We start from the raw sequence: 26,134 nt of genomic DNA, 5'->3' as shown, positions 1-26,134 counted from the left end.
TGTCAGCACGTCGCCCTCTAGTATCACCAGATAAAGTATACTGACACAGAAGTAATCATAAACACAGAAATAAACCCCCCGAACAAAAGAAGACCAAAGCGCCCTCATCCCTATAGATGTACAAAAAAGAAAAGAAAAAAAACAAAAAACCCTGGGTCGTCGAAAGTCCATACACTCATTAGTTTATCGTTTTGAGTCTCATACGCGTCGTCCAACATAAGATCCCTATACTCCCTGCACCTGAACCAATATCCGCCAGACTATAATAATAGTTTGTTCGCCATCCAAAGGTCAAGCTCAGAAGAGCAAAAGACCACTACCGAGGAGCACACAGAGAGCACCCATTGCGATAGGAGCCTTGTACACGCTGTTTGCGGTACCCACGGTAGGAGCAATGTGTGCAGTGTTGGTAGGCGATGGAGTTGCTGAAGAACCTGTACCACCTGTAGCGAGAGTGGTAACAGCAGTAACAGTGGAATGGCCTGTCGATTTGGGCGTGGTTGTGGTGTGCAAACGACTGGAAGTCGCCGACTTAGATCCAGTTTCAAGGCCAGAGGGGGAAGACGAGGCCAGCAAAGAGGCAGATGATGCTGATGTAGACCGGACCGTAGACTGTTTCATGATGGTTTTAGTGATGATTCTCGAATAATAGCAAGGAAAAATAGGGGAGTGCTCACTCACAGACGCCGCGCTGGGCGGATGAATCTGACCAGATCCGGAGAAAGTCCAGCCACTGGGGAGAGACTTGGAAGTTGGCTCGGAAGACTCAGCAGTAGCCGTAGGAATCCAAGGCCATTCACTTGGCGTTACAAAGCTCGACGTTTCGCGGTGCGTTCCACTGAAAGGAATAGGAGCACTGTCAATTGTGGCTGTCACGGGAGGGGCAGATTCAGTGGACTTGGGCTCGGCGGCACTATTACCATTGACCTGACCCCCCTCCGCAACAATAGACTCCCATGTACCAGTCTTGTCACTGTACGAGTACGACGATCCAGTCGAGTAGTCGGTCGCACTGAGCGATTTGAGATACATGGTGTATGGACCAGCACTGTAGTCAACGACACCACCCGCCCATTCTAAAACGCATTAGCAGAGGATACAAATCTCTAGTTAGGAAGACACTCACGAATAGTTCCTTGAGCATTGCCAGGATCACCACCAGCCCAGACACCAACCTTGACCATCATGGGCGACTGAGGGAACTGGCCATTGGAATCCGAAGGAGTGAGCACCCGAACGGTTTTGCCATCGATCTGCCACACAATTTGAGAGCTGGTCCATTCGATAGTGTAGGTGTGGAAGTCATCGTGGTTTCCAGGATTGTCGTGAGAGGCTCCACGGTTGTAGCTACCAGTCTGACCCCTTCCAAAGTAGTTAGTCTGGACATAGGCGTTGCTACCACCGAGCCATTCCCAGTCAATTTCGTCCAGATCGTCCGACTGCAGAACAGCACTGCTGACGATACCAGTTCCAGGAGCGGCCTTGATCACAAAGTCGACACGACCAAACATGATGTACCAGTTGGACTGGATCAAAGGGCCATCGCCCTTTTTAGCCACGGTAAACGCAGCACCATTGCTGTCATAGGAAGCCGTTCCGGTGGTTGTAAACTCGGACGAACCACCTTGGGTGAAATCATAGCTCGCAGACTTTCCAAGAGCAGGATCGGGGGGGCAGCCTTGAAACAGGTGAGCACACAGCCAAAGCCCAGAGAACGGGAAACTTACTCTTTTCTGTGGGGTTGCAGTTGGTATAGGTCTGGGCTGCAACCAAAGTCGAAGAGGAGAGCAGGCTAACAGCCGCACCGAGGAGAGAGAATCTCATGATGGACGGTTGCACAAGCAAAAAAGAAAACAAGACGCAGGGATCGAAAGAATTGATGATACAAGCAGAAGAGACGATATCGGCGAGAAACTGGCAGTTATGTATGCAGAAGTAGATGCTGTAGACGAAGAGTTGCAAGGAAGTGATGTGGATGGAAGAAGAGAAGAAGAGGAAGAAATCGAGAAGAAGATGCGGGCTGGACAGTCGATGACACCGCAGCAACGCACATGGAAGGTGCAACTGCAGGCCAGGCAGGCGCGGGACAAACATCGAGGGTCTTTTAAATAGGGAAGGAACGAGACAAAGAGAAAAAGGTCATTTCCAGCCTCCTCGCTTTCTCCGTCATCATCAACTTGCCCAGATAGGAAGGCAGTGGGGGTGGTGGATCCCGGAAAGACCCACTTGGTGCGCCCATGAGGGCAGTGGCAGCAGCATGGCGGGCCAATGGTAGGCGGCCATGGATCTCGGAGTGACGGCCCAATTGTGAGCTCTGCACTCTGATTGGTGGAAGGGGACAGTTGTGAGACATCGTTGGGCCAAGGGAGAATTAGAGTTCTTTCCACGGTGCATGCTACAGGTAGGATCGATCGATTTGCAGTACATACAGACTTCGTCCACGGGTGGGCTGATGGCGAGAGCATCTAGACTTATCGAGAGTTAGTTGGATACCATAGTCTGTACCGAACAGACAAGATCTATCTTAGAGATCAGATCTGGTTGATCATTACAATGTCAATTGCGACGGCTGGAGTAGGAGTACTAGGTATTATCCATGACAAGTTGCTCACATAGTCACTTTCAACCCAACGTATGGCAATGCGGGACACAGTGTCGAAAAGCCAACAATTGCGACAGCATCAGACGGGCGAATGGTGGACGGAGCCCACGGTTACAAAAAAAAAGTACATCAAGAGTTTGCTGTTGGCCCCACCCCCAGCCATCTCATTTTCTCAACCATCAACCACGAGATCATCATATCTGTCACCGCTGCCTTGATTTCTCTCTGGCAGCAGATTTGTTTCTTTTTTAATCTACGGAATACCTTCCGTGGCCCATACAGACTACAGAGAGTATGGAGGAGTGGATGTTGGTGAGGTGCTAAAAATAGCCTGTCAATCATCGAGTATAGGTGGGCAAAGCAAGGTATATGTAGGTAGTTATTCACTACTCTGTAGTCCGTACTCGGGTAACGAATATCACTATATCACTATATTGCTATTAAATATCATTCACTCGCGCCAAATAGCCGGCTTATTATTTCCTATGCTTGGGTAGTATTTCTACTAGCCAAGGGCTTGGTGCGAGCACGTGTGGCAAAGCATGTGGGCTACACCAAGACGCAGATAAAAGTAAAACAACTTAGCGAGGGAATTAAATTAGAACAATTAAACGATTGAATCCAGTGATTTCTCCTGCATAGATATGCAAGGCAGTCGGTTTATCGATTGTTCAAACTTTATATAAATGAACGTAATCTATGCTGACTCGTAATCCATAGTAGATCATCTATTCTTGCTGCACTATCCGCATAACGTCCTCTTCTCAAGACACATAAAAAATAGAACCGTCTCTCATTATAAGCATTGCCAATATGTGAATCCCATCAGTATCGCTAACCGTCCACCTCGGGTCCTCGGCTGGGTCTGGATATTAGTAACGCTGGATCAGCAGCGAGCTGATATTGAAATACTCCACTGTAAAGATCTGCATTGTTTTTTATTTTCTACTTCTTCATGCTATCCTACACATAGGTTTCTATCTGCTACTCACAGTGAACAAAAACGGATTGTTGCGTTTGATAGGGTATGTTTCTATAAACCCATCACAACGGAACTGGAAATTATAACATTACGTAATTATTAAGATGAAGCATCAGATGAAACGATGGTCTACTTTATAACTATGAGACTGTTTCTTGTCGAATTGACTATATATTGTACGCCTAGTTCGTCCTATAGCCAGAAAACTTTTCTTGTAGCAGTTAACCCCACTCTAGAATTGAATAGTAGCTGTGAGTTGAAGGTATTATTAGTTATCACACTGAGCAATGTGAAATAACTCAACTAGCCCAGATGGCGTTACTCGTAGATGAAGCTATTGGGGATGAGGTCATGTGGCACCTGTCGATATCGGGGATCGCCGATATATATCTACAGAAGCACAAGGAAATGCATCACATTTATAGAACCACCTTATCGTAATAGCCGTCTAGATCATAGACAAAATACATATACTACAATAGATAGTAGAAATGATTTTCTATGCTCATCTCGACGAACACTGCATCATATATTGCCGAACCCAGAGAATGCTCGGCGCGGGGTGAAGGAATCCTGGTGCTGTTCCATGCTTTTTCTCAAATAGGATTTATTGATTAATCAAAGCTGAACCAGGATCATTTCAGGGGAACATCCCAGATGAGAGACCATGAAGTGATAATAATAATTTCTTTTCTTCGTTTTTCGACGTGCCGCCGCTGGGATCATTAAATTAAATGTGACGACTGTCAAGAGTTCCTTTGTGCTCCGGTAGCCCCTTTAATACCTTCTAATAGTTCTATGCAGTCTATGCAGTCCTTGAGGAATGGGTGATTCATATGATAGTCATCATGCCTCTGAGGTAATCCACCTTGCTGTTGTACTCTAAATGATGATGTTTTGCGTGGGATGGAGTCAGCTTGGCAGACCACAGGAATGTACCAGGTAGTACCAGCAGATACAACAAAACCAAGAGCGTATACCCAGGGACTCTGGATGAGAATATCAGGATATCAGAATCGTAGAGAAGCATGAAGGATATACACCTTATCTAAACTCCCCTCTTCAAGCCGCACGGACAACATCACGGACCATGCCCCGGAAACGCTCCAAGCGACAGAAATGGAACGTGCCCGGTAGTTGGTTTCGACCTCAACTCGATCTGCAGCAACACTCTTTGACGGGAGACAAAACCAGCATGAGGTTGCATCACATACTCCTTTCCTCATCATTACTCTGTAAACAATAATTTTTATTCTTCGAATAATTCTGTCGTGGTGGTTGTCCGACGCTGGCCGCCCTCCGTGTGTGGTTTAGCGCCTGCGAGAGCCTCAAAGAATCTTTAACTCCATCATCGCGCAGTTTCAACTCCTCCCACTAAACCCCCCCCCCCCCCGACTCCGCCCACGCCTCCCACCACCACACCAGAACTTCCCCGTCAGTTTTTATCCAACAACCCCTCTTATAACCTCGAAGCATTCTGGCCGGTATAGGATGGGACATTGGATTACTTCTTCAGAATGTGCGATGGTGCTCCTTGACCGCTACCGCTCGTCCGCTAGAACATGAAGCACGTCTTGACACCGTCGCGCCCGACGCTAAACCCGTGCCACCCCAGCAGCTGCCCATCCAACACTCTTCTGTTTAGCATTTTCGATTCTTTCTTCTCTACATGATCCCCATCGCTTGATTACTCGACTCGCCTTTTTATATAATCTCCTTTTCATAGTGATATCCACCCTACCTGCCACTTGTTAGTTTCACGTTGTGTGTCGTTGAAAGAGCTCCCTATCCATCCGGATCGACCTCCTGTTTGATCGTCCCGTCCTCATCAAGCGACAGCTTCCTCTTAAAACCTGCCAGTTTTTCTCGATATCTACCCCGGCCCATTGATGGTGAACGCTGCGCGCTCGCGACTGCTGTGACAGCCCACTGCGACCTTGTTGTTTGCTGCGGAGGTACCCGGAAACAAAGCCTCGAAGCATGGCGTTGCGGGGGCGCGAACAACCGCCGCGGGAGCCCGAGGGAAGGCATGGCTCAGAGAGCTCGGGGAATAATAGCTGGCTATCGGAAGACACTGTGATGGACAACGAGAGCTCCCGACCAAGCCAGAATCAAACTACGAGTAATGGCCGCGGTCCTTCCCCGCTCCCAAGCTCCTCAAATATGGAACGGTAAGTACCGCGTCGTTTCTTCATTTTGTTTGGCATAATATACATCGACTCGAGTTCCTTGGGTTTTGGCATCGAATTGGACCAGTCAGAATCGGCCCCTGAGCAAAATTGCTAGGCTCCCGCGCTGGGTCGGTTGACATTGCTGCATGTCGCAAAATACTTAAGCCCCCCAGCTGCAGGGAGCTAGATGCATTGTGTGTTTGGGGTGAGCCTATTGATCAACGCTCTGGTCACTATCGCTCAAGTGAATCTCGACTCCCATTCCATATGATGTCATTTCTATTCATCAATTGCTTTTGAATGATTCACGAAGATTCATTAATTAACTCTTTCTAGATCTGATTCACAGAGCCGAAAGCCATCGCCTTCCTTAGGACTACCTCCCGAATTCTATACGTCCATGTTCTCCTGGAACTCCCCCGATGTCTCCCCGACAGACCAACGTAAAAATACAGGTTTCGGCAATCACAGAAAGGCTCTGGCTGTATTAGGAACCGATGACCCTGGGCCTCCCCCGACCTCCAATTCCAGCTCGCGGACGCATTTAAATATCAACAACTCCGACCACTCTCAACAAGAATCCATTGCGCCGTGGTCATCCTCACCGAAAATGGCGCCCAGCGATAATTCTGGCACCTTCTTGAATGACTTTTCCGAACACGAAGCCTCACCAGCCTCTGCGACATTTCGACCCAACACAGGACGTACCTATGCAAGCGAACCTACGGACTTGGATTACAATGGGGATCATCGAAGGCCGTCTGTTGCTAGCGCTACCACGATTAGCAGTCAAGGGTCAAAATCCAGTGCTGGTGGTAGATTTCGGAAACGACTACAGGGGTTTTTTGGGGATGAATACCACACAAACGGAGAACCCAAAGCCGACTCAGAAAGTGTCCACAACCAGATGTCGAGGCTAGGTTCCATCGATCAATACACAGCTCGTGAAAGAGCTAACTCGGATGGCTCGCGAAATGTGTCAGAAAGGTCAGAGGGACCGTCGTCTCAACACCCTTCGAGGCCGCGAACACCTCTTCCCTCCAGTGAAATTACTCCGTGGGTGTACCAAAGTTTCAATGTAAGTGCCGAACAGGTCTTCTTATCGTGGATTATTCCGAACTAACTGCTGTTGAATTAGGACATTCCGCAATATGGAGAAGCCCCTGTCCGCCACGCCCCCACTTCGGCTGACAACCAGCGCATGGCTGCTCGTAATGCAGCCAACGCTCAAGCTGGCCCGTCCTCACAAATGGATCCAAATCGAAGACCATTCAATGCCCACCGCCATTCCCGAAGCAAAGAAGAAAGACCGTCTGCTGCTGGTGATTTGGCTGGGTATCCAATCCGTCCGGCAACAGGCCGAGATGATATTTCGGTTGGCCTCCGCCCTTTTAGGGAAGGAAGTCTGGCCTCTACTGCAATGAGCTCTTCCACCACTCTTGGAGGCCGTTCTACTAGCCCTACTCCAAGTGTTCAAAGCGCCTACTCGCGAGAGCAAGGTCAAAATTCCCCAGGCGCACAACCAAACAAGCGCTCTATTCTGGATAAACTCCGTCGCAAACCTCACGGCCCTCTGAAGCACCTGCCTGGAGTTTCAAAATCCACACAGGATCCGGCGAAGCCCTCTTCAAAATTAGGACGACGAGAAGCGTCTCCCGCTAGACGAGCAAGGCAGGGCAGTCTTGAAAGCGGCACTCCTTTGAAGAACGTAGAACCGGGAGAGCATGACCGCAGGAGGGACGGAAAGGTCTTGGCTCTTGCTCCTACGAGACTTCGTGGCCGTCGCGGCCATGAAGGCGTCCCTGAGAAAGCCTCGGAAGAACCAGGCGTATGGAGGCTTGACACCGACCTTACTCAAATGGACGGTATCGTTAGCCAGCCACGCCCCTCATCACCGAGTGACAAAAGTAAAGCTCTCGATGGTGCTACCTTACACCATGAGGACCCCAGGGAAAGCCTGCCTGCCGGTCACTGGGATGCTCCAGAAAGTTGGCAGGTCAAAAAGCATGGGGAAGATCTTTCCACACGACTCCCCCAAATTGCGGACGAAGCCGCTCGCACTGCATCAGAAAGCGATGGGACATCGTATTTCATCCGAATATTCCGAATTGATTCGACCTTCGCCACACTTTCTGCTGGGTTGAATGCTACCGTTGCTGACATTCTTCTCATGCTTGGCCGAAAATCCTTCCTTCAAGACCATCTCAACAACTATGAGATAGTTATGCGGAAAAACGACCTTTCTAGGCAACTTGATCATACGGAACGTCCAATCCTGATGCAGAAGGGATTGCTTGAACAAGTTGGCTATACCCCGAAAGACAAGATAGAAGACATTGGTCGGGAGGACCACAGCTACATCTGTCGTTTTATATTCCTTCCCACTAAGCTCAGTGGTTATAGTAGTCTTGAGGGCGATCCTGGCTTCAACAAGATGCAAAAATTCAGTCATGTCGACCTCCAAGGTCGAAGTCTGGTTACGATCCCGATTACCCTTTACAAAAAGGCATCCGAAATCATATCGCTGAATCTATCGAGAAATCTGTCCCTCGATGTACCAAAAGATTTCATCCAAAGCTGCATCAATCTGCGAGAAATCAAGTTTTTGGGCAACGAAGCTTCATTCCTGCCTTCTAGCTTCAGTCTGGCAAGTCGGTTGACTTATCTGGATGTGTCAAACAACCGATTGGGGCAATTGGATCATGTTAATCTCGACAGACTTCATGGTCTTGTCAGCATCAAAATGGCCAACAATCAACTAACGGAATTGCCCAGCTATTTCGGAAACTTCCCATATCTGAGGAGCCTGAACATCTCGTCAAACAGCTTCCAGAGGTTCCCCGAATTCCTCTGCAACTTGAAGAGCTTGGTCGATCTTGATATCAGTTTCAACAGTATTTCAGAGCTCCCGAACATCGGGAAACTGAGTACTCTTGAGCGGATTTGGATGACGAACAACGACATCAGAGGACCTCTTGGCGAGACTTTCTTAAGTCTAGTGAATCTAAAAGAGATTGATGCACGATTCAACGCGATCGTCAACATAGACAATCTGTCACAGCTTCCACGTCTCGAGCAGTTGCTGATCGGCCACAATGCAGTCTCAAAGTTTATGGGATCTTTCCCAAAACTGCGAACCTTGCTTCTTGACCATTGTCCTGTCACCCAATTCGACATCGATGCTCCGATACCAACGCTCACATCTATCAACATTGCATCCGCAAAGCTTGTTCAGTTCCGGGACACGCTTTTTGAAAACGTGCCTAATTTGACCAAACTCGTTCTCGACAAGAATCATTTCGTATCGATGTCACCACACATTGGCAAGCTTCGCAAACTGGAACATTTGAGCATAATCAAAAATCCACTTGCTTCTCTGCCAGCGACGCTCGGATGTCTGACGGAACTTAGATACCTCAACCTAAGAGAGTGTAACCTTGACCGACTACCCCCTGAGATTTGGTACTGTGTTAAGCTGGAGACTTTGAATGTATCATCAAACGTGCTCAACAGTTTTCCAAAACATGGATGTCCTCCTCCGCACCCCCCTAGCGAATGCGGCGCCACTCCTATGGCAACTCCAGGAGGTTCAGCAACACCAACCTTGGAGGAATTGGGACCTCTCGAAGACCAGGAAGTGCGTCGCCCCAGCCAGACGTCCGGTGGTGTTCTCAGTACCGGCAGCTCACCGAGCGGTGGCACATACCGGAAGCCTTCTGTTGCATCATCTTTAGGCCAAGGGGGACGAAAGGTGTCGGCAACGTCAAGAGCTGCAGAGGGAAGTCCGTCCTCGCGAAAAGACTCGAACTTCTCACAACATGTGGCTACAACCTTCGGCGGGTCGCTCAGGAATTTACACCTAGCAGATAATCGACTGGAAGATGACATTTTCCGCGAGTTGTCGTTGATCCCAGAATTGCGTGTTGTCAACCTTTCTTATAATGATTTGGCAGAGCTGCCTCAAGGATTACTCAAACGCTGGCCGTTTCTTTCAGAACTGTATCTTTCAGGAAACGAGTTGACCTCGCTTCCATCCGATGATCTTGAGGAAGGCAGCAACCTTAAAGTTCTTCATATCAACGCCAACCGGTTCCAGGTATTGCCCGCTGAGCTTTGCAAAGTCAGCAAACTTGCCATTCTGGATGTCGGGAGCAATGCATTGAAATATAACGTTTCTAATTGGCCTTACGACTGGAACTGGAATTGGAACCGAAACCTCAAGTACCTAAATTTCTCCGGAAACAAACGCCTGGAGATCAAGCCAAATACCGCTGCGTTGGGACAAGTAGCAGCGAATGGAACCGACCTCACCGATTTCAATTCTCTCACTCATTTGCGTGTCTTAGGGTTAATGGATGTCACGCTCACCACCCCTACTATTCCCGAGGAGAATGAAGATCGCCGTGTCAGAACATCCGCCTCACTGGCTGGACAGCTCGCTTACGGAATGGCTGATTCGCTTGGTAAAAGTGAACATCTTTCCATTATTGATATGATTATACCACGTCTCAAGCCGGACAACGTGGAAACCTTGATGGGCATGTTCGACGGGCAAACCCAGTCAACCGGTGGCTCGAGGATTGCAAAGTTCTTACATGAGAACTTCACGTCAACATTCTCAGGCGAGTTGCGAAAGTTACGAGCGGAACAAAATGAAACACCGTTGGATGCACTGAGACGGACATTCCTAGCGTTGAACAAAAACATGGCTGCGGCCGCATTCAAGTCCATCGATGATAAGGAGATCCGCCAATATCGTCGAGGCTCACCAGCCACGAAGCTACTCAACCAGGACGATATTCGGTCTGGCGGTGTTGCCACTGTTTTGTATCTCAACAACATGGACTTGTATGTCGCTAATATTGGAAATGCCCAAGCAATTCTTGTGAAGTCAGATGGCTCGCTAAGGGAATTGACACGGAACCATGAACCCGCCGAGCCTGATGAAAGAGCCAGGATTCGCGCGGCTGGTGGATTTGTCTCCCGCCATGGAAGACTCAATGATCTGCTTCCTGTGTCCAGAGCGTTTGGCCACTTCCAACTCATGCCCGCGGTCATTGCAGCCCCACACACCATGCACGTCACTTTGACGGAGCAGGATGAGATGATCATCTTAGCATCGAAGGAGTTGTGGGATTATGTGACACCAGATCTGGCCGTCGACGTTACCAGAGCGGAAAGAAGAGATCCAATGGTGGCTGCCCAAAAGATCCGAGACTTGGCTATATCTTATGGCGCCAATAACAAACTCATGGTCATGATTCTCGGAGTCACCGATTTGAAAAAGCGAGAGAAGTTCAAGTTCAGAGGCACGACCCTTTCAATGGGTCCATCCGCTTTCCCTGAAGAACAGATCATTCCCAGCACGAAGCGTACTAAGAAGCCACGCGATATGCCTGGTGATTCGAGACTTGCCCGCTTTGATTATGTGGATGCCCCCGTTGGCGAATTGGCTATTATTTTCACCGACATCAAGAAGTCCACAAGTTTGTGGGAGACTTGTCCGGAGGCGATGCGCTCAGCTATTCAGATCCACAACGATATTCTCCGACGTCAGCTTGGAATAATTGGTGGCTATGAGGTCAAGACTGAAGGTGATGCTTTCATGGTTGCATTTTCGACCACGACTGCTGCTTTGCTTTGGTGTTTCAATTGTCAAACCCAGCTGCTGGAGGCTGAATGGCCTACTGAAGTTCTCGAGCAACCCCAGTGTCAGGTGCAGTATGACATGGAAAACAACATTATATTCCGTGGATTGTCTGTCCGGATGGGTGTACATTGGGGCGAGCCAGTTTGTGAAAAGGATCCGGTCACCAACCGCATGGACTACTTTGGACCCATGGTCAACCGCGCATCACGTATCTCAGCCGTTGCCGATGGAGGGCAAATCTTTGTGTCTTCTGACTTCATGAGCGACATCCAGCGCAATCTCGAAGTATTTGCTGACAGCGAACGAGCGGCGTCCACCGGCTCAGATGAGAGCTATGCAATGGGAAATCTTGGATACAACATCCGTCGCGAGCTACAGCAGCTTAACAGTCAAGGGTTTGTGATCAAGGACCAGGGCGAGCGAAAACTGAAAGGCCTGGAGAACCCGGAGCCACTTTACTTGATATACCCTCACTCTCTTTCTGGGCGACTGGCCTCGTTGGAACAGGCAGCGAGCGAAAACGCACCGACTACAATCAGCAAGCATTCCCAGCTAGAGATTCAGACTGACCTTATCTGGCGGCTGTGGGAGATTTCTCTCCGCCTCGAACGGATCTGTGCTGCGCTGCAGTATCCGGGTGAAGCTCGACTTAAGGAGCCCAATGTGGCCCTGTTTAATGTTGTAAAGAATCATGGGGGCGAACTTGCTGATGCTACTGTTGTCACCTTGGTGGAGCAACAGGTGACACGCATTGAGGTTCGTAGCATTCTCTTCTTATTGTTCTCATTTTATGCATGATTTCTAACGTATTACAGTTATCAATCAACACAATCGCGGTACGGTATATGATGCGGCCGTTCAAGCCAGGCGACAAGCTCAGCGACCATGCCGTGCCTATGAGCGAAGTGATGCAACAGTTGCAGACACAACTCGCTGAATACAAGGCCCTCAAAGAGCAAATGGCTGTCAGTGCTGCTGGCATCACTGGCACACCAGGCAGCTTAGTAGCCGCAGACCCTCGGGACGGCGCCGAGAGTAACTCCAGTTTCACATCTTCATCCTTCCTAAACCTCGCTGCCCCTTCTGAATCTTCTCATTCATATGATACTCATACCAGCGAACTTCATCCTTGAACATTCTACTGGCATACTGTGGATATAATCTCGTTAATTCTTCCTTTGAGTGTTTTTATTTTTTTATTTTTTATTTTTTATTTTTTGGTTTTTTCTATCTGTTTTCGTTTCTTTTTGGCCTCTTGCAACTGAGCGGCGTCTCATGGGATGGTGGAGTGTTCGCAACTCTATGAAGCATGGATAGGAGCCACGGTGATATTGGTTTGTTTTGTGTTGATTATTTTGCATGCCCATATTGGCCGCGTTAGTTATTTTGGAGATGTTATTTAACTGATGGGTTTTGAGTGCTCATAAAAATATATTCCACATTGATACCAGAGTAGATTTTTATCTTCACTCTATAAAGTGTGGCGGTGTGATGTGGCTCAGCAGGTCACGTGTAGTACTCTTTGTTTGTTGTTCCGATTGGGTTAGCGGTTCGAAAATCGTCATCGCCCATTCTTTCTTCCTGCGCGTCTCATCATCCTGACTTATCTCTCTCTTCACCCTGGCCATCTCAACGGGCAAGAATTACAGGCAAAACTGTATATTCAACGTCGAGAGAGGAAAAAATAGCATCGATGAGCCGTTATTTAACGCTAATTATCCTACACCACCAGGTTGGTTTCTTCTGCCCCGGGTCCCGCTCTGTTGCCCTGGATACCAGTCGTTTCGACGGACGTGTTCTTCTTCACCCCATTATTATTGACGAATGGAAAATAACGTCTTCAAAAATTTCTAGATCTTACCCTTGCTCGACAAGAAATATCTCCGGTGCAGATCCTCCATTCATTGAGAAGTGGTGTCTGCGAACGTGGTTTTTTCTTTACTTTGGCAACACTTCTTAACAACATTGTTGTCATTCTGGTTGATTATTTACGTTTACGGTGCTCGTTCCTGGTTACGAACCAGTACCTCATTACACCATGGCGGACTCACTGGATTATCTGTCCCCCGATTTCGACTTGAATTCCCTCACCGTTCCACGCCTTCGCTCCATCCTTGTCAGTCACGATGTTCCCTACCCGGCCTCCGCGAAGAAAGCACAACTTGTCCGGATCCTGGAGGAGGAAGTCTTGCCCCAAGCCAGGAAGCTACTGCGCGAACGGGAGCGAGTAAAGAGAACTAGCGCAGGAATCACGGACATGGGAAGTCGTGCGACTTCGGTCGCTAGTGATTATGACGACCAACGGGAATATGGAGAGCGGGAGTCAATGCCTCCACCACCCACTCCCTCGACAGTATCAACGACTACTGGCGGACGAAGAGGTCGCCCCAAGCGGAGTACTAGAGGATCAACAGTGGATACGGAGGAAGGAAATGCCCCAGCGACGCCGTCAACTGCCTCAAGAAGAACCGCCCCGAGGTCTGAGAGGAAAATTCCTCGCGCAGCTGACATTCCGGAAGAGGACCCCGCAACTCCAGTTATGCCCGACACCATGGCACCCAGGAGATCGACAGCTAGAAAACTTCGGAGGAGTGAGATGATGACTCCATCCACGGAACCTGAGCCGCCCGCCCCAGCTGTGAAGGTAGAGCCAAAGGACGATGCGGTTTTCACATATGACAATCCTTTCCAAAGCGGAAGCTCCCCTGCACCTTGGGATCAGCAGAGGACGAGTCTCAGTGGAAAACGGAAAAGCAGTTCTCGTCTGCCGACTGAAAGCCCTGCCTTCAAGGAAGGATTGCGATCTCGGAAGTCGGAGACCCCCGCCAGCATCAAACGCGAATATCAAAGTACGCCCAGGACATCTTCATTCGGGTTCTCAGCTGCTAAGCCGGAATACGCCGAAGAGGAACTCCAAGATTATGAAGACGACTACGAAAGCGAAGCTAGTGCCGGCGAAGAATTCACACCGGATGAACAACTTGCCTTGGAAAGAGAGCAGGCCGATTTGATGTACCCCCCCACCCCTAGCCGTCGACAACCGCAAAAGCAGGGGGCAGCGAGCAAAGCAATTCTCTATGTGGTCGTCGTATCATTACTGGGTAGCTTTGCTGCATGGTGGCGCAAGGAGAAGATTGAAATCGGATTCTGTGGGATTGGGAAACCTACCTGGTCGTTGGTCGATACCAAGGTGCCTGAGTGGGCCAATATCCTGGAGCCTGTCTGTGACCCGTGCCCCCCGCACGCCTTCTGCTACCCCAACTTCGAGGCACGCTGTGAGCATGACTTCATTCTGAAACAGCATCCACTATCACTGGGGGGTGTGGTCCCATTGGCCCCCACTTGTGAGCCCGACAGCGAAAAGGCTCGCCGTGTCAAAGCTGTTACTGACAAGGCCGTGGAAGAGCTCCGTGATCGAAGGGCCAAGTGGGAATGTGGCGAACTGACACACGATGGCAAAGATGAAAACTCCCCAGACATGAGTGAGCCAGAGCTCAAACAAGAGGTTGGGAACAAACGGCGGAAAGGAATGAGCGATGCTGAATTCGACGAGTTGTGGACGGGGGCTTTGGGTGAAATCGTTGGAAAAGATGAGATTGTGAGCAAAACCAAACCGTAAGCACCGTCCTGTTTCTTTCCTTCCTTTTTGCCCCACGCGCTGGCCTGGCAGGTATCTGCTGCACAACCGAGGATCCTAGTTCTGACGTGTCTGTATACCCGGAACTAACAGAAACGGCCACACAATTACAGAACAACCTCTGAGCTCATCCTCACTTCCACATCTATCACGCGGCTCCCCCTCACCTGCGCCTTCCGCCGTCACATCCGACTATCTCTCCTCGCGTATCGACTCCCTATTTCAATTTTGATCGCCTGTGTCTCTCTCGTAGTCTATGTTCGTTCGCGGGTGCGAGCCCGCCGCTCTGATATGGCAAGGGTCCCCGAACTGGTGGCAACCACATTGGACCGCTTGGCGACACAAGCCGCCCTGCATGCTCGTGGCAAAGCTCGCGAGCCGTACGTTCCCGTGGGGCAATTGCGAGACGATGTTCTTCGTTCTGAACTACGGGGGAATCGGCGCGAAGAGCTCTGGCGGCGTGTACGCACAGTCGTCGAAGGCAATGCCAACATTCGAGCTGCGGTTAGAGAGGGCCGTGGCGGCGATGTTGCCCGCGTGTGGGAATGGATCGGTGGGATCGGCAGCGTAGGTGGGGACGTCGAAGAAAGCGCACGACCAAGGGACAGCAGCAAAGTGCAGTTGTCGGCCTCGTCGAGTGACTGCCGTGAGCCCGACCAAGAGAACGGCGATCGATCCACTGGGAGAAGCCCGAGAGAATCACGCAATTGGGATGAGGGAAGGCCGATTTACTGAGATGGGCAGAGCCCACCAGCAGCTTGTCTCGTTTTTGTTATTCTGAGGTTATATATTTTTTTTTTTTTCGTGTTTATTGATACATTGTTGTGGCATCCATATTACCACAGCCCGCCGTTTTGTAGATACCTTGTCTTGCTTCCTTCATTGCTGCCTTTTTGCCATACCAACGGATTATGATCAATTGCTTGGGAAGAGAGTTTGTTTATTGTCCAGGGCGCGATGGCGTTGGATTGTTGAGGTATTTCTTGCTCATTTAAGTACATACTTCCGTACTGGTAGTGGTAAGCACTTCCTCGGCGATCACCTTTAGGAGGATACTGTATATTACTTAAACCAGCTCGCATCCTGTAATAAGTGTCTTTGTATAATCAGGGGAGCAATCTACATATGGTAGGAATTACCTTTACATCTGTATATAAACTAAAGGGAGAGGAGTTAGGCCTTTAACCGCAGTCACGGGATATGTCTGGAAACAAAATGTATCTAGATAAGTGGCCAATCCCTGCCACTCATTAGGGACCTGCCGCCAATCGGCCGAATGGCTGAAAGATGCGAGAAGGAACCTGATACACACACACAAAAAACACACACACACACATACTTCCGTCCTGCGTCAAAATGTGGGTTTTTATGGCCCAATCTTCGTCAAATCATAATCCACCTACATAATACTAATAGTCCATGCAGTTCGTATTCTCGACTGTGTGGACTATTAGCCTCTGCCCTAGCCTGAAAGTATTAGTTAGTTGACATGGACTTGACAGTTGTTGCTTCGTTATGCAGACCCATCGCGCACAGCTGTGCAGAGTAAGTGCTTCACTATCTTGGTATGATGAATCACTTCTTTGGGGGTAGTATCCTATGTGACCTTGCATCGCAGACCCATTTCCTGACCACGTGGAGCCATACGTATAGTAGTAGATGGGGAGTTCAAACAAGTAACACGAGAATATGCCCCACCAGACCTTCCACATAAGGTGGCGATATTTCATCACTTAAAGGAAAGTGGGTGATCTAGTAATCTCTTTGCTAACACGCTTAACTCCTGTATACTGTATAGCATGTTCCAAGTTGATTCTCCACTGGTTGTGATTGCCACCATTACCCATAGTATAGGGGTTCTGTAGTAGGAACTGGGTGTTTTTGATGTAATTGGTCTGATTTTCAACTGTAGTGAACAAGACGTCATCCGCTATTATGATTAAGGGAATCGCTTATAGAATGAATAGAAAGATATCTGTACTCTCTTTCAAGCTTTGAAAATTACCCAAGACGTGTGCCATGCTATCGTCCGATCCTTAATATGCGCTGCCTAAGCACTGGCATGTAGTCAATGGACGGCACGTGTAGTAGTGACATTGCAATTGTTTGTTGCTCTTTTTATACGACAAAGCGATTTTGAGAACTCCGGTGTGAATGTGCCTCTTTCACCGAGAATGGATTCGAGAACAGGTTGGCTAACATGTACACCGTCCTGTAAGAGAAAATGTAGCGTGTCTGGCTTTCCCGAATAGGCCAACTCAATGGCCGGTACAAGTGAAGAAATGCAAGACTCACGATGGAGGTCGAATGTGATCTTGGCCCCACAGGATATAAGTTAGGAGGCAAGATTCAGTTGGTTTACATGGCACGCGAATGACAAACCAGTTAGCTCGTAGGATGTTGGTTGGTTGATGTCGAAGCCGTTGTCCAACATTGCTTCGACAACTTCGCGAATGTCATACTGACATACCAAGAAAAAGGGCGCCGGGTGAGTGTCAATAATAATTAGTTCAAACCATATAAAATGATTCTTTTCACATAGCGATCAGTCCCTTTAAGCTCACCAAGCTTGACTACCCATTTTCCGAAAGTCGACGGCGTTCTGCGACCAGAAAGCATTGGATAATCCTGCCAGTTGCTGTTACCATCGAAGACAGCCAGACATTTGCAAATGTCCTGGCCAAAACTCTTCTGCATAATGACGAAGCCCGTACTGCTCATTTGTTGAGAAAGCCCTTTTTTCGTCAAACTCGATCGTACTGGCTTGATTGAGAAGTGAGATGGACGCCGCTGCGATGAACGCATGGCCTTTATCGGCCATATAATCTGGTATGCCTGGAGCAATTCACAAACAGATTAGAATTCACTAACAGATGGATGAATCGAAATCTATTTGTCCCTCGATCTAGGTCGACAAAAGCCGAACAAAGGTGTAGTACGTCGTCTGGCCTTAAATTGAGGCGATTGCTGTTAGCACTGTAATTTCATACAGAGACAAAAAGTTTCCCACTCTAGGGTTTCATTTCAGGGGCTGTATAGCAACCAAAATATAATTCTTTGGATCATATCTGGTGTATCGCGGTCCTGCCCTTGTTCCATCGATGGCCATACGCAAGAGTAAATATGGCCTGCTTCTTTTGCTCGTCGTCTCGAAGTCAAAACTGACAACGCCTGGTTCTTGATAGATATTAGCGGTGGAGATACCCAATAAATGTGTGCCATACCTGTCGTAGGATGGCAATTTTCTGGTTTAAAGATTCGAAGCTGAGTAGAATGAACACCATCAATCTTGTATCTCTTCGTGACGGTTGCGTCGTTGTTGGTGGAAAGAGGGGAGGGGAGAGGAAGCCACAACCAGTGTCACGTGGGTAATCTTTAACTAGATATCATTCTGCTTCTTCACGTATAGGTAGACCTGGAGCCATACATATATAGCACGCTGTTAGATAGGACTTCGACCAGTCGGAGGGTTTCTTTTCCCAAGCATTCTTACTCACGCTTAAGTGATCGACTAACACCTCATGGCTTTTCTTTCTTTTCCAAATCCTTCATTCATTGCTTTTTTCTTATTGCCACACCAGACGCTCGTCCATCAGACATCATCGTGGGTGTAAGCCACGCCTGAAACACCAACTCTACCCCTCCGCTAGTGGAACCCCCCACCTGCGAAAGGTACGTACTAAGGTAGGTAGACAAAGTACGCTGCGTATATTTTTCTTGTTCGAGATTAGTCCTTGCCTGTATCAACAAATGATTCATTCATTTCGCAGCCACAGACGTCGAGCTCCAGTGTTGTTGTGACTTTCTTAGGTGAAGAGCTAAGGATGGAGATTCACGCACCAAAACTGGTAATTGATATTATGATATGACCTCATTATAAACCTTCGCGGGCAGCTCTCGCTTGTTTTCCTGCCAATCCAGCGCGCCACATATCATTGATCGGCGATGATCATCCAAACTCCAACGATCAACGATATATCTCCTTTTCTGCCTGAGGCTACAGTGTCACTCAGTGGGCTATTCTCAATTGGGCGAAAATAGTCACATGACGATATATACTGTCACATGATTCTCTCGCGGACATCAACCATGAGGCTCGAGGGCATCAAAACAAAGAACCCTGGATTGAAAATGGACACAAAGAATGCAAGGGCAAAGGAGTCAACAGCCAAGAGAGATCAAATGAGATCCAATCCGATCCTTTGATAGCCATGTCTTGCATGCTCAAACCGTAGCGGCTCCGAAATCTTCCATGATGGTCGAGCTACCGCCTGTGGTGATTCTCTCTTGAGCTGTTATGCTGTTATCACAATTCGCCCTCTTTTGTCCCAGACATGCGCATGCTTCTTTTCTCTTATAAATACCACGCACATGGACTACGGATGACTAACTCTGACCCAGTGGGCCAAATACCCGAGTCTCGTTTTGTCCCGTCGACGCCCATCGACTCTCGTGGCCTATCAATTCGGACGGATACTGTATCCGGTGCCTCATAATTCGTGCAGATTGATCTCCTTGATGAATTCTCATCCAGTCTAAGTATCGGTGGCACTTGGGCTGCCATGGTCGAAGCTTGGCTTGTGCAGTAATAATTCCAATAAAGAAAGAAATTCAACCGTGACGCACAGAATAACGGAATAATCATACGGTCATAATAATGTCAGCGGCTGGGAGAGAAACCAAGGGAAGAAGAAGAACAAAAGGCCAACGAAGAAAGTTTGCATTCCTAGACCCATAGTGGGATGTACCACTTCCTTTATCTGGAAGAATCGGCTTTTATTATTTGAGAAAGGCTCCATACTTGTCTGCAGTATGGTGACTGACCAACAGAAAGCCGTTCTTTATCTACCAGCTCGCACCATTGAGCTGTCAGACTAATCATGATTTCCCAGCCTGTCATCAATGATTTTAGCGCCGAACAGGAGTCGAAAATGCAAATCGCCACCCTTGGTCAAGGGCGCATCGATCGCAGAACTAACTACAGACAGCCCAGATTGTGCGGAGTGCGCCATATGGAGACCACTCGAGTCGTCGGGCACACTTTCTAGTCTCCCCTGCTGGCAGTAGGGGGTCTTTCTTGCCACGCGCTTTCCTGGATTTCTGCAAACTCGAGGAGAACCGGCAAGATCCCTCGTCCTTGGGGACGGCCCGTGGATAAGCCCCCCCGAGCAAATGTCAAAATTTTTTCCCAAAGGCCGCCCCCATCCCCGACGCACTTGCACACGCACTAGTATCTCTCCATTCGACAGTCTGCCTGCAGTCGTGTCCCTGTGAACTAGTGAACTAGGCACAAAGTCCTCTGGCCTAGCGCAGGAAAATATTACATCCTACCCTACTCCGTACAAATGGTCCCTTGATAGAGCTTGGTCTGCCTGAGAGACGTGTATGTCCTTGTCAGGAGCATGCTTTTAGAAGTCTTGCCCAGAATCCTTTCTGGCTACCCTTGACCCTTCCCCTTCTCACCTCTCCTTTTCCTTCGTTTATCTCCGTTTGTCTCCTTTGTGCGTGTTTACATCATGTCCCATCAAGGGCCATCCAAACCACCCTTCCGCCCTATTGCCCCAAGGACAGCGCCGGGCAGCCCTGCTACAGCTCCTGCTGAGGAACCCAAGGTGAAAAGAGCGTCAGCAGCTTGCGGACAGTGTAAAATACGACGGACAAAGGTATCTTCATTGCTTTATCGAGAATCCTTGTGTTGATGGTTTTATCTACTACCCCACTTCCCCTCTCGTCTCCTCTCCTCAGTTTTCTCCCTCTCTATTTCATGTTCCTTGTCTCCTCCCTGCGAACATCTGCTCATCTGTTTATTTTCCAGTGCAGTGCTGATATCACCGGAACCCCCTGCACGGAATGCGCTTTACATAATCGCAATTGCTTTATCGATGAAGGTGCCGACAAACGCCGCAAGATCTCCGTCAAACGTACCGAGGAGGAGTTGAGATATTACCGTGAATTTGTCGAGCAACTGCTCAAGGCAATCCGGCAAGGCAAACACTCAGATGTGGATATAATTGTGAATGCCATCCGGTCGGGGGCATCACAGGAAGAGATTCGCTCTGTGATTGCCCACTGTTTGGGTCAGTTCCCAAACGATAATGATCCCGGGAAGAAGCCGGGTAACGTGGCCAACGATCTCACGAATAACGATGCATCGACGAGTACGACCCCAGACGGCAGATGACGACCTTTCGGATCGATCGAGTGCTCCATTTACAACACACGCGACCGAATAATTAATATGACGTTATAATCATCTTCACCCATACACCTTACTTCCTTTCTTGCCTTCAAATGTGGTCATGTCGAAAGGATCTTCCCGCCTTGTGAGGCTGTTGGAAGGGCAAGGATCCATCGACGGTCAAACATGATTATTGGGAAAGCTTAGCCGTCTCGCAGAAAAAGAGACCACATGACGTGCATCTTGAATGAAGCGAAAGGGACAGAAAAGACCAAAAAAAGGGGTGGAGGACGAAGGGAGGGAAGGGAAACAAACATCTCTCACATTTCCTAGCGATATCAACAAGTTTATTTCATTTTCTTGGTTATTTTTCTTCTTATCTCTTCGGTCCAGAACTAATGGCAGTTGACCATTCTATCTTGAGCCATGGGGGGATGTTCATGGTAATTTAGATGGTATCAAGAAACGAGAGATGACAGTGACACAATGCAGAATTACAGAAACAAAAGGTGTTTTTCTCTTGATTTTGCAGATCGTCGCTTACATTCCCATACCAACGAATCGAATCTTGATATTATTCGCCCAGAATGCACGGTCGATGTTCTCCGTGCTCATATGATGTGTCTCTCTGCCTTGCTTTCGGTTAACAACCTGGCCAGAAAGCCTGGCATGCAGTGAGAGTACAACAGACGATCTCAGATCATCAGACTACATCCTCGTCTGTTGTGTTCATCACCCTGGCTGAGAATATTTGATTATTAGCAATCGGGCATGAAGACGATGATCGGGGTGCAGAAGATCTACACACCCTTGCTTCCAGGGAAAGCTTTTCCTCACCAACACCATCGCTGAATCGGTATTCTCATATCACAGGAAAGCAGGGAGAAAGTTCCTTGCTGGACAGAAATTTACCCAACTGCCTTCGATTGTTATACATACACCGCTCGCTAGGATATGAACGGCATGGGAAATCCAGGATGTGGCCCAATGCCGGCCTAGATCCCGTCTGCACGACACCACCAGGCTGAAATCTGATGGTATTAAGATCGGTCGGCCGAATGCCCGATTATTGGCCATTTGGGTGCTGGAAATAGCGGGATGCCTGACAACAAACCTATCTCAACAAAGGAGTATGTCCGTATCACTGGATATGATTTGTGACTCACGATGGTGACTTGGAGCCAGGCTCCTCACTTATTCAACCCTTTCCACCGGTAATTTTGGCATGAGGAATGCGATACAGCGTCATTATGAAGATATTGATCAGATCCATGCGTTTATGCAGCATCTCGATCGGAATTCTGTTGAAGAAATCCCCAACCTTCCACTTCTGTTTATTCTCCACAAATTAATTTTTCTGGAATCTTCGAATTTCGAGTCTTTTATAGAACCATTTCTCAATCTTTTGTATCCTTTTCGTTCTTCGTAAAATCGTTCTGTAGTGGCTGCTGCTTGCAATGTGGCTGACTAATCGATGTGCAGGACGCCGTCGTTCTCCCCTCCCCTTCGATTTCTTGGAATTCTCTCCATCTTATCTGACTCTCTGCTCGCTTCATATCTAAGAAATTGCTCCACTCTTTCCAGATCCGGTCATCAATCACCTCTCCTCTTCTATCTTTTTCCCTCGCCCCGGATTTCTCTCCGTTGGCCAGTGTGGAGTCATCATGGCCCCAACCCCGCACAAGGACCGGCTTCGAATGACAAATCCGTGGGTTCCCGGAAATTTCTCCTTCTGCCAGTCTTCCTTCTGATTGTTCCTTCATGACAGAGAGTTATATGCTTGGCGATAGGAAGAGAGAGAGAGAGAGAGAGAAAGAACTGCAGCGGAAAAAGAAAAGGCCCTTCCATGTCTCTCCACTTGGAACGTGTCAGCCAACCGACGCTTTTGTTGTCCGATATTTACAACATCCAATGGCCCCTGCAGCCGTTGATAGGACGGAGTCACATCTGTCACCCGGAAATGGCAGCCATGTCGGAATAGACGACAACAACACCATAAATGCTGCCAACGGCGATGACTCTGGTGGATCACAGTCGGTGACCTCCACATTCTCGTCAGACCGAAAGAGAAAAGCATCCGAGTCGTCGTCTGCGACTAAGCACACCACCCAGCGGCAAAAAATCACTAGAGCGTGTGATTATTGCAAGGAAAAGAAGACTCGGTGTACCGGGACATTGCCCTGCATGAGATGCACGAGACTGTCACTTTCCTGTGAATATAGTGCCGCTTACTCACGCGGTTTGCCGCCGGACCCTCTGCCAGCTCCTGCATCGTCCGGCTTGTCCAAGAATGGAAATAGGCCACAACGTCCTCCCTTGGCGGCTGGACGTGCTAACCAGTCTCCTCTCACGCCACGATCTGCAAAAAGCTCCCCCAGAGATGCTACTACTTCGACCCACCAGCAGTTTTCTAAAAATGATCCCGTGATCTCGCCGCGGAATTCCCCAGACCCCGTGGCTATGGATTATGAGGGTAACTATCTAGGGCCGGCGTCGGGAGTTTCATTCATGAATCGTGTCTGGAGTCGTCTCCACCAGGATGAAACGTCTGCTATTCCCGATGGACCGCAGGATGAGTCGCCGTCCAAGAATACCTCGGTGTTTATGTTTGGCGACAAGCCGTATTCCAACTACCAGGAGACTGGCTTTGTACTACCTCCGTTCGAAAAGGCTTTGGACTTGGTAGGCACCTATTTTGATTTTTCTATGGTCACATACCGGTTTCTGCATAGAGGAAGTGTGGATGCATGGCTCAGACAGGTATATGAGCATAATGTCTCCTTTTCAAATTTACCGACAGGGTGTATGGTGGCTCGAACGTCCATCATCCTCATGGTCTTTGCAGTGGCTACTCTCTACAAAGAGCAGCAGCCAGGGGATCCAATTGAAGGCATGAGTGAGAGGTATGACTTTCCTCCGTCTTTTCTTCAATCCCTCAGTATGCTAAAAGTATGCCAACAGTGAACGGTGGTATGCAGCTTCCAAGTATATGTCTTCCATGGAGTCTGGGCCTCCTCGGCTAGAAACAATCCAAGCAAGGCTGGGTCAGTGTCTTTATTTGCTTTCGTCCTCGCGCGCAAATGAGTGCTGGTACTCCTACGGTACAGCTTTGCAACTCGTGACAGCTTTGGGTCTGCATCGACGGTGTCTGGCAAAGTTGTCGAAGAATGGAAACTCTTATCTTGAGCAGGAGCTCCGTAAGCGCATCTTTTGGAGCGCCTACACCCTGGACAAGTACCTCAGTGTTATGTTTGGACGTCCCAGGCTGCTGCACGACGAAGACATCGACCAGGGCTTGCCTGATGAGATGAATGATGAGGACATGCTACAAGAAGATCCAGCAAGACGAACAGGGTCCCTAGATAGCATGATGATAGCATCTGTTCTTCATTACAAGTTGGTTTCCACCTTCTTCTGCACTGTTTCTTGCCCGTTCACTGACACTGCTTATAATAGACTTGGCCGTATTATCGGTGAAATTTCCCGGCAGCTTTATACGATCAACCCTCACTCCCGAGATCCACCGCTTGAAACCGCTGTTCGTCTCACTTCAGAACTTGAGAAGTGGAAGGAAACCGCACCACCTTTGTTCAGCAGTGTGCGGGCGACCAGTCTTATCCCACCTCTATGTAGGCAGAGCCAAGTTCTGCAGCTTGCATATTCTCATGCAATGATTCATGCAACCCGGTCTTTTCTCTTGAATGATTTCACAGATCTCAGCCGCAGGCCTCCAGTCCCCCATCCCATGGTCACGAGCCATGTACAGAAATGTATTGAGGCTGCTGAAGACGCTATGACGTTGGTGGATAGTCTTGCAAAACAAGGTATACTGATTCAGTCCTTTTGGTTCACTCATTATGTGTGTTTTTGCGCTATCATTGTGGTGTATATCCATACCATCCAACAACATCGACAGTCTTCTGGACAAGTAGCCGAAAATGGCAGTCAGACGTGCTATCTGTTCAACCTTGCTGAGGCCTGTCAACGACACCTGGCCGAAGCTACCCGCAAAAATTGCCCAAGTCGTCGCTATGGTATAATCCTGGAAGAGTTGAGACTGGAAGTACATAGACAAATCGGCTCCTGCTCGCAATCAGGATATTCTCCTGTGAATATGTCTGAAAATGACCAAGCCAAATTTTCATGCAGTACAGAGCCACCTCTGAATCAGATAAACTTCACTTCTGCCAGTGTCGAACAGTCCATCTCACTGGACCCCGGGAATGCTATGAATTACCCATCGATCTCAGATAACTTGCAACCATCTGATTTAACGGACGGACCTTTTGACCCCAACACAGACCTTGGAATTCTTGATAATTTAGAAGGCTCTATTTGGTGGGCTCAACTGGATTCTTGGGTAAGTGATCCGTTGTTATGATCATTTTACGTTTCATATTTCTAACCGCCATCTCTCTAGGCCTTTACTAGTCTCTCCAATGATCCTTCGACCTTTACATTTTAAGACCTGCTACAATTTTGCTTCCGAAGATACCCATAATACCCGGTCATTCGAAGCCGCAAATGACATGAAAATCTGCATGAATTACGTCTCCACATGATTAATCTTCTCCCGCATAGACAAAGCTCGCCTGTCTTATTAATGAATGCTTTTCAAAATCCCCCAAGGATACGGCTTTTCCCAATACAGATCTTGCTCTTGATATATGAGCTCTGAGTAAACTTGTTAGATTTACCAGCTTAGTGAAGATGCCTGAGAGCTCCAGAGACGTAAGATATCACGGTGTTTCCTTCCCTGGAAACTCAACCTACTTAGATTGCCGAAATAGTGTACCGAAATAGTGTATACGACTCTGGTGCTTCGTGCCCTAAACCGAAGCAATATCATACATCGTTGATAAACTCATATGATCTTTCAAGAAAGGATCGGAATAATTATTTGAATCGATTCAA

At 48.4% G+C, this 26,134-nt stretch overlaps 7 protein-coding genes across 7 annotated transcripts; 4 read left to right on the top strand and 3 right to left on the bottom strand.

Moving 5' to 3' along the window:
* Positions 1-544: 544 nt before the first annotated feature.
* On the bottom strand, positions 545-1,824 carry ASPWEDRAFT_120379 (glycoside hydrolase family 16 protein; the record flags this gene model as incomplete). The annotated part of the gene is made up of 4 exons (XM_040828983.1): positions 545-612; positions 678-1,076; positions 1,127-1,678; positions 1,728-1,824. The coding sequence occupies 4 exons, from the start codon at positions 1,822-1,824 to the stop codon at positions 545-547; spliced, it is 1,116 nt and encodes a 371-aa protein (XP_040684042.1).
* Positions 1,825-3,982: 2,158 nt separating this feature from the next.
* On the bottom strand, positions 3,983-4,895 carry ASPWEDRAFT_45924 (uncharacterized protein). Its single transcript, XM_040836657.1, has one exon. The coding sequence runs from the start codon at positions 4,612-4,614 to the stop codon at positions 4,417-4,419; it is 198 nt and encodes a 65-aa protein (XP_040684041.1). The 5' UTR covers positions 4,615-4,895; the 3' UTR covers positions 3,983-4,416.
* A 669-nt stretch (positions 4,896-5,564) lies between these two features.
* acyA (adenylate cyclase acyA) lies at positions 5,565-12,538 on the top strand (the record flags this gene model as incomplete). The annotated part of the gene is made up of 4 exons (XM_040829018.1): positions 5,565-5,755; positions 6,092-6,833; positions 6,894-12,161; positions 12,221-12,538. The coding sequence occupies 4 exons, from the start codon at positions 5,565-5,567 to the stop codon at positions 12,536-12,538; spliced, it is 6,519 nt and encodes a 2,172-aa protein (XP_040684040.1).
* Positions 12,539-13,047: 509 nt separating this feature from the next.
* On the top strand, positions 13,048-16,048 carry ASPWEDRAFT_707291 (putative sister chromatid separation protein (Src1)). The gene is made up of 3 exons (XM_040839142.1): positions 13,048-13,137; positions 13,260-15,020; positions 15,156-16,048. Exons 2-3 carry the CDS (start codon positions 13,444-13,446, stop codon positions 15,775-15,777), a joined length of 2,199 nt encoding a protein of 732 aa, XP_040684039.1. The 5' UTR covers positions 13,048-13,137; positions 13,260-13,443; the 3' UTR covers positions 15,778-16,048.
* Positions 16,049-20,324: 4,276 nt separating this feature from the next.
* On the top strand, positions 20,325-21,465 carry ASPWEDRAFT_707332 (uncharacterized protein). The gene is made up of 2 exons (XM_040839143.1): positions 20,325-20,705; positions 20,858-21,465. The coding sequence occupies exons 1-2, from the start codon at positions 20,559-20,561 to the stop codon at positions 21,221-21,223; spliced, it is 513 nt and encodes a 170-aa protein (XP_040684038.1). The 5' UTR covers positions 20,325-20,558; the 3' UTR covers positions 21,224-21,465.
* A 479-nt stretch (positions 21,466-21,944) lies between these two features.
* ASPWEDRAFT_707438 (uncharacterized protein) lies at positions 21,945-22,489 on the bottom strand. Its single transcript, XM_040839144.1, has 3 exons — positions 22,387-22,489; positions 22,058-22,322; positions 21,945-21,961 (listed from the first exon to the last, which is right to left on the bottom strand). Exon 2 carries the CDS (start codon positions 22,295-22,297, stop codon positions 22,088-22,090), a length of 210 nt encoding a protein of 69 aa, XP_040684037.1. The 5' UTR covers positions 22,298-22,322; positions 22,387-22,489; the 3' UTR covers positions 21,945-21,961; positions 22,058-22,087.
* An 895-nt stretch (positions 22,490-23,384) lies between these two features.
* On the top strand, positions 23,385-25,792 carry ASPWEDRAFT_45913 (fungal specific transcription factor domain-containing protein). Its single transcript, XM_040836656.1, has 4 exons — positions 23,385-24,123; positions 24,182-24,616; positions 24,677-25,580; positions 25,641-25,792. The coding sequence occupies exons 1-4, from the start codon at positions 23,405-23,407 to the stop codon at positions 25,683-25,685; spliced, it is 2,103 nt and encodes a 700-aa protein (XP_040684036.1). The 5' UTR covers positions 23,385-23,404; the 3' UTR covers positions 25,686-25,792.
* The last annotated feature ends 342 nt before the right edge of the window (positions 25,793-26,134 follow it).

This window comes from Aspergillus wentii, assembly GCF_001890725.1.
Source record: "Aspergillus wentii DTO 134E9 unplaced genomic scaffold ASPWEscaffold_9, whole genome shotgun sequence".
In the NCBI taxonomy this organism is placed as follows: domain Eukaryota; kingdom Fungi; phylum Ascomycota; class Eurotiomycetes; order Eurotiales; family Aspergillaceae; genus Aspergillus; species Aspergillus wentii.
Note: the sequence above shows the minus strand (reverse complement) of the source record. Positions and strands in the feature narration are given on the sequence as shown.

Excerpts from the sequence above, each read along its gene's own strand:
- ASPWEDRAFT_707332 (XM_040839143.1), top strand. The coding sequence starts at position 20,559 with ATGTCCCATCAAGGGCCATCCAAACCACCCTTCCGCCCTATTGCCCCA. Across the intron at positions 20,706-20,857 it reads GTAAAATACGACGGACAAAG|TGCAGTGCTGATATCACCGG; the intron begins GTATCTTCATTG and ends TTTATTTTCCAG.
- ASPWEDRAFT_45924 (XM_040836657.1), bottom strand. The coding sequence starts at position 4,614 with ATGCTTCTCTACGATTCTGATATCCTGATATTCTCATCCAGAGTCCCT.
- ASPWEDRAFT_707438 (XM_040839144.1), bottom strand. The coding sequence starts at position 22,297 with ATGGCCAATAATCGGGCATTCGGCCGACCGATCTTAATACCATCAGAT.
- ASPWEDRAFT_707291 (XM_040839142.1), top strand. The coding sequence starts at position 13,444 with ATGGCGGACTCACTGGATTATCTGTCCCCCGATTTCGACTTGAATTCC. Across the intron at positions 15,021-15,155 it reads ATTGTGAGCAAAACCAAACC|AACAACCTCTGAGCTCATCC; the intron begins GTAAGCACCGTC and ends ACACAATTACAG.
- ASPWEDRAFT_45913 (XM_040836656.1), top strand. The coding sequence starts at position 23,405 with ATGAGATGCACGAGACTGTCACTTTCCTGTGAATATAGTGCCGCTTAC. Across the intron at positions 24,124-24,181 it reads ATTGAAGGCATGAGTGAGAG|TGAACGGTGGTATGCAGCTT; the intron begins GTATGACTTTCC and ends GTATGCCAACAG. Across the intron at positions 25,581-25,640 it reads GGGCTCAACTGGATTCTTGG|GCCTTTACTAGTCTCTCCAA; the intron begins GTAAGTGATCCG and ends CCATCTCTCTAG.